This window comes from Amphimedon queenslandica, unplaced genomic scaffold (assembly GCF_000090795.2).
Source record: "Amphimedon queenslandica unplaced genomic scaffold, v1.1 AMPQUscaffold_8477_Cont19579, whole genome shotgun sequence".
Taxonomy (NCBI): Eukaryota; Metazoa; Porifera; class Demospongiae; order Haplosclerida; family Niphatidae; genus Amphimedon; species Amphimedon queenslandica.
In genome coordinates this window covers 1-2581 of record NW_003551246.1, presented here as the reverse complement: position 1 = coordinate 2581, position 2581 = coordinate 1, and the positions used below count along the sequence as shown (strand labels likewise).

General features: G+C 37.0%; 1 protein-coding gene across 1 annotated transcript; it reads left to right on the top strand.

The window, feature by feature from the left end:
• The first annotated feature begins 273 nt into the window (after positions 1-273).
• On the top strand, positions 274-1712 carry LOC109591304 (uncharacterized). Its single transcript, XM_020007064.1, has 2 exons — positions 274-1297; positions 1351-1712. The coding sequence occupies exons 1-2, from the start codon at positions 300-302 to the stop codon at positions 1577-1579; spliced, it is 1227 nt and encodes a 408-aa protein (XP_019862623.1). The 5' UTR covers positions 274-299; the 3' UTR covers positions 1580-1712.
• The last annotated feature ends 869 nt before the right edge of the window (positions 1713-2581 follow it).

The window sequence follows — 2581 nt, the reverse complement described above, 5'->3', positions numbered from 1 at the left end:
TCAGCACTTTGTCTCATTATTGCATCATTTACCAGAATACTACTTTTAGCTCCTTGCCATGAAACATACAAAATATAGATTACAACTTTAATATTCTCTGAAAGATAGGACATTTGTAAGTCTCAAGAAAAATTTTGAACAAAATCTACCAATACAGTATTAAGAAATATAAAATTATAAGTAAATGTCCCATAACTGCCACGCCTACTCTAAACTATTTAAAAAATGGCTATAAAACGCATCAATCCTGCAGGCAAGTCTCCACTCTCCAGGCAGGAGTGTAAACTGACCAAGAGATCATGATTTTGTCCATTCCTTTGAGTCTTACAATTCTTTTTTTTGCAGGAGCAAGTGGAGTAGATATCGATGGCCTCCATGATGTTACTGGTTTCTATGAAATAGAGGCACTAGTACAAGGCTGGAGACAGCTCAGCGATGAAGAGAGACTCGAGTTTAAAGAATCCATTGACTCAGTCACTGGAAGAAGGAGCAATAGTCGCAACAGTGGAGTAACAGGTCATAGACGTAGCAAGTACATAAAATACCCATTAATTGACCTGTATTCATATTACAACTACCTGTACTACTATCCCACAATGCACTGGAGTCTCAGTCGTACTCCTGATACCAACAATTACTGGGTGGGCATTTACAAGATTGGTACTACTGATAGACAGTACCTGACGTACCAGTGGGTTCGAAAGAATACCCAAGGTTCATACTACATCGGTAAACTGGGTACTAAGCATGGAGAGGAGTCCACCTCTCGTTATGAGGAGTTTGAGTTACGTTTATTTAAAGGAGGCTATCAAAAGTTGGCTGCATGCAGCAATATAATGTATGGCAGAGTCAATTCATCACCACCTAAAACTGCTTCTTATGAAAGCAGAAACGAGCATGAGATAGATCCTCAAATGAAATCATTTATGCAATCTCTTGAAAAAGCACTTGATTCAAATGTCAAATCTACACTGACTAAGGAGAATCTACAAAGTCTTTGGTTTCAATTTAGTGAGCAAAAGCGTAACTTGCTTTATCCAATATTGGAACAAGACTGTCTTCCTAGTCATATAAGGAAACCGGAATATACTGATGATGAGCAATGGCCTGAACCATTGAAAGTGTACCCTGATCTTCCTGAGTCAGTACCAACAGCAGCAGAAGAAGAATATAGCTTATGCAGTAATAGACTGTGGATATCATTGAGCTACAGTTATACTTATGTCTATCCTGAACTCAACACCCAGAAAACACTGTCTGGAAAACGTGCCTGGCTGGGAGTATATAGGAAAAAATCGTATGTTATATACAAATAATTTATTATTAACATTTAGTGTTGTTTCTTTATAGTTACTGTACATTGCCCTATCCTAGCACATCAGAGTACCTGAGATGGCAGTGGGTTGGCCCAGGATACCAGAGGGTCTCTAGACTTGGGAGTATTAAGGAATACAAAACGGGGCCAATATCCCAAGTGTATGTAGGTCCTGTGTTTGACTACATTTCATCAGCCTACACTCAAATTGGGTTTGGGTCTGGCAGTATTTATGCTGCAATTAATGTGACTCCTGAGTGCTGAGCAAGCAGTTTAAAGGCATCAGAAGTAGAAAGAAACAATTTGTTAATTACTTAGTTTAGTTTATTATTAGTAGTCAACTTAGGACATTAATTTTTTGATTTCTGATGCAAAAACAAGTTTAATACTAGCAAAATTGTATACTACAGTAGTAGTGTAATGGTGGGAACTACAGCCAATGACAATAATATTAACAGCAGCAAAAGCTGCTGATGGAGCAGCAGCTAGTGGTCTAATAGCATCTGCAATAGTTTGATTATTCACTTTTGGAATTGGAGCTGCTGTTTAGTACAACAGCAGCTGCTATAGGATTAGCTGCTATAGGATTAGCTGCAGCTCTTGTACTTAGTTTTGGTAACACAGCTGAGACATTTGGTAAATTAGATGGAAGACTCGGAAGCTGCCAGTTTAAACTAATACAGGATAATGATAAAGGAGGTTCATCTAACAATTAACAAGAAAGTGAAGAAAATGACAGGCGCTGGACATAATGACTGATTGTGCTATATTTTTTAACAATTACAGCTTATAGTGTTAACATGTTAAATAAGGTTTTTTTTCTAATTTCAAGAGGTGATGAACTGATGATACCTCAGTACAGATGAGGGAGTCCAGTGTTGATATAACTGGATACTATGTATAATGTATGTACATGCACATATGTGTATCTGTGATGAGAAGTAGTGGTGTCAAATAGTACAAACAGTGCAAGCTCAGTCTCAATTCCTCCCCATTGGGTAATCAGTTGTGAAGCTATACATCAATGAACAAATGTGTTTACAAATGATTAAAAAAGTAAGTATACAGTATAGTATACATGATAGTACAAATCTCTAGAGGCACTTCTAAATATTACAAGTAAATAAAAAACATTAAAAATGGGAAAATAGTAGGATTGAATGAGGAAAAAAGTAAGGAAACAAGAAGGTACTTGCAAACTGAGTGTGGTAAGAAATCCTACACCACTGCATAAAAAATAAAGGCTTCATATAGTGCTATCATAGG

Coding starts and splice junctions, on each gene's coding strand:
- LOC109591304 (XM_020007064.1), top strand. CDS start 300: ATGATTTTGTCCATTCCTTTGAGTCTTACAATTCTTTTTTTTGCAGGA. Junction 1,298..1,350: donor GGAGTATATAGGAAAAAATC/GTATGTTATATA, acceptor GTTTCTTTATAG/TTACTGTACATTGCCCTATC.